Source organism: Brassica napus, chromosome C7 (assembly GCF_020379485.1).
Source record: "Brassica napus cultivar Da-Ae chromosome C7, Da-Ae, whole genome shotgun sequence".
Lineage (NCBI taxonomy): Eukaryota > Viridiplantae > Streptophyta > Magnoliopsida > Brassicales > Brassicaceae > Brassica > Brassica napus.
Genome location: NC_063450.1, coordinates 5,142,550 through 5,145,754, shown reverse-complemented (window position 1 = coordinate 5,145,754; position 3,205 = coordinate 5,142,550). Strand labels below are relative to the sequence as shown.

Below are 3,205 nucleotides of genomic sequence, written 5' to 3'. Positions count from 1 at the left end.
TAACATCCAAAAGAAAAAAAGAATTATATTAATTTTCAAAATTAAATTTGCATTTCTATATTTAATGTTTTGAAAATTTTATATACCTAATTTTGCAGCAGTAAAATATACATGGATAAAAATCCATAATCTAATTTTTAAAACAAAAATGTTAAAACTAGAATATCTACCAATCCAACTCTATATAAAAAAGTTTGTTTTGTTTTTATTTGATATTTAAAAAATTCAAAATTTAAATATATCGTGTACATTTTTAATGAAACATTTTGGTTATTCTGACTTTTGAAAGATTATATTTGTGATTAAAAACATTTAGGATCATTTATGGAACTTTTCTTTATACTTCTAGCAAATTAATTATTTGTAGGCGACTTTTTCTTTAGTATTTTTTTAAATTCATTTATTTAATTACTAAAAATCTAAATCTAAATTTTTTTAAAAAAAACGTCTGCTTAATTATGCTATTACAACGATGAGAAATATTACATAGACGATTTTACAGCCGACAATTCTACCATCATATGAGAATGCACGTCTGACTGCATCACTCCGAACTGTCCTATGAGATCCATGTTCGATAATACGCCATGCACCATGTTGAAGAACTTTTGTAATCCTAAATCTAAATTAAGCACTTGGATATGAAGTTAAGATTTTTAAAAAGATCAATACTGACAGAAATGGATCGGATTAGATTTCAAATGGCTTACCAAATTACTATTATTTCCAGCTAACCGATTTGTTTAAGGAGATTTTTTTTCTCAAATCAAAAATTTATCAGATCTCTGACATGTAAATTCGTCATAGCATTATGCCATTATGCATATCGAAAAGGATACATAAAAGGTAAGGAAAAGACAACGTGATTATGCGAAAATCAAATAAAGCGAAAATCTATTAAAACATTAGTAAATTAGATTTTCTCATATCATCATCGTCATCTCTCATTGTCCACCACCTCCGTACCCACACATTCCATTACCCAACCCAAAAATCTCATTCACTCTTAACTCCAATTCCAATTGAAGCCATGTCAAGTGTGAAGCTAAGCTCTTGTGTACATCATCACTCTGTCAGAAAATCTGGATCCGTACCCGGGTCCAACAGATGCTTTCTCAGAACCCCACCGTTCCTTCTCCGTCAAAAGTTCACGGCGTTATCAGTCGTCAGAGAAGAGAGTAACGCCAGTATCATCCACCAAGAGGAAGCACAAAGCCTCAGCTTCGATTTCATGTCTTACATGATCGGCAAAGCTAGCTCCGTCAACCAAGCTCTCGACTCCGCCGTCTCCCTCCGCGAACCGGTCAAGATCCACGAGGCAATGCGTTACTCTCTCCTCGCCGGCGGGAAGCGAGTGAGACCGGTTCTCTGCATCGCCGCGTGCGAGCTGGTCGGCGGCAAAGAATCCGTCGCTTTGCCGGCGGCTTGCGCGGTGGAAATGATCCACACGATGTCGCTGATCCACGACGATCTCCCGTGTATGGACAACGACGACCTCCGCCGCGGAAAACCCACCAACCACAAAGTGTTCGGCGAAGACGTCGCGGTTTTAGCCGGAGACGCGCTTTTATCGTTCGCGTTTGAGCACTTGGCGTCGACGTCGGGGGTGGCTCCGGCGAGGGTGGTTAGAGCGATCGGGGAGCTGGCGAGAGCCGTTGGATCAGAAGGGCTTGTGGCGGGTCAGATTGTGGATATCAGCAGCGAAGGTATGGACTCAAACGACGTCGGATTAGAGCTACTTGAGTTTATCCACGTTCACAAAACGGCGGTTTTGCTGGAGGCGGCGACGGTGTTAGGAGCGATCGTTGGCGGTGGGTCTGATGAAGAGATCGAGAAGCTGAGGAAGTTTGCGAGATGCATTGGTTTGATGTTTCAGGTGGTTGATGATATATTGGATGTGACGAAGTCGTCCGAGGAGTTGGGGAAAACCGCCGGAAAAGATTTGATCGCCGATAAGCTGACGTATCCGAAGTTGATGGGTCTCGAGAAGTCAAAGGAGTTTGCGGAGAGGTTGATGAGAGATGCTCAAGAACAGCTTCAAGGATTTGATTCGAAAAAGGTTGAACCTTTATTGGCTTTGGCTAATTACATTGCTAAAAGACAGAACTAGTTCAACTGTGAATGTTTTCGTTGTTGTTTAATATTCTCCGACAAAGGATTAAGAAACTCTAGATCCTCTAAGAAAAGTTGATGTGAACATTATGATGATCCGTGCTTGCTTATAGTTTGTAACAGAGTCCTATGTTGGTTATAAAGATTGTGGAAGTCTTTTTACTTTTGAAGAGGAATCTTTTGTGTTCGTCGGTGATATATGTTACAACTTACAACCCGATATTGAATCAGATAAAAGTCCTACCATAAAGAAGGCTTAGTAACGGTTCAGACATGATAGTTTGGTGTTTGAACTCAGAGCTGATACTACAAGAGGACCCATTAATGGTTATAAAACTTGTACTTTTTGACTTTTGAAAGAGAATATTTGTATTTTTGTGTGTGGGGATGATCTGATTACAAAGTAGAAGATCTCATAAGTATGTTAAATGGTAAGATCTTGAAGGCACGACGATGATGTGTTGTGTTGTGTTGTGAGATTCTCAAATCGACATTTTGGATTTGTGGGTGGATGGATTAATCAATATTATCGTTTATGTTGGGGTCCATAAACCAACATAGACATAATTGTATCTTAATCAAGGTTGTCAAAATCGGTCTAGGCGGCGCCTAGGCCCCTGCCTAGGCGGCAACTCGGTCATATCCGAAACGATTTTTTTAAAATCCGATTTACACCGATTTATATGATTCAAATTGATTTAAAATATTCTAAATTGGTTAAAATTGGTTAAAATCGATCTAAAATTGTCTATATATGTTAAATTAAACAATAATATTATTACAAATCTACAAATTTGTCTATTTTCTTCTATTTTGTATATCTAATTTTGATAATTCATCACAATAATTTTATAATTAAACTTAAAATATGTCATATAAATGTATAAAATATATAAAATAAATCAATAATTTGCTAATGCCTAGACCTCGCCTAGACCCCGAATAATCTGTCTAGTCGCTAGTCCTCTATAAAGCGCCTAGTTACCGCCTAACGATTTTTAGAACATTGATATTAATCATGTGTCGTATTAAATAGTTGTTGGAATTAAATATTCAAAGGAAATATTATAGAAAGTGATGTTATGTAGATTTT

The 3,205-nt window shown here is 37.3% G+C and overlaps 1 protein-coding gene across 1 annotated transcript; it reads left to right on the top strand.

Moving 5' to 3' along the window:
* The first annotated feature begins 886 nt into the window (after window positions 1–886).
* Window positions 887–2,282, top strand: LOC106389691 (geranylgeranyl pyrophosphate synthase 7, chloroplastic). The gene has a single exon (XM_013830015.3). It carries the CDS (start codon window positions 1,031–1,033, stop codon window positions 2,108–2,110), a length of 1,080 nt encoding a protein of 359 aa, XP_013685469.1. The 5' UTR covers window positions 887–1,030; the 3' UTR covers window positions 2,111–2,282.
* The last annotated feature ends 923 nt before the right edge of the window (window positions 2,283–3,205 follow it).

Excerpts from the sequence above, each read along its gene's own strand:
- LOC106389691 (XM_013830015.3), top strand. The coding sequence starts at position 1,031 with ATGTCAAGTGTGAAGCTAAGCTCTTGTGTACATCATCACTCTGTCAGA.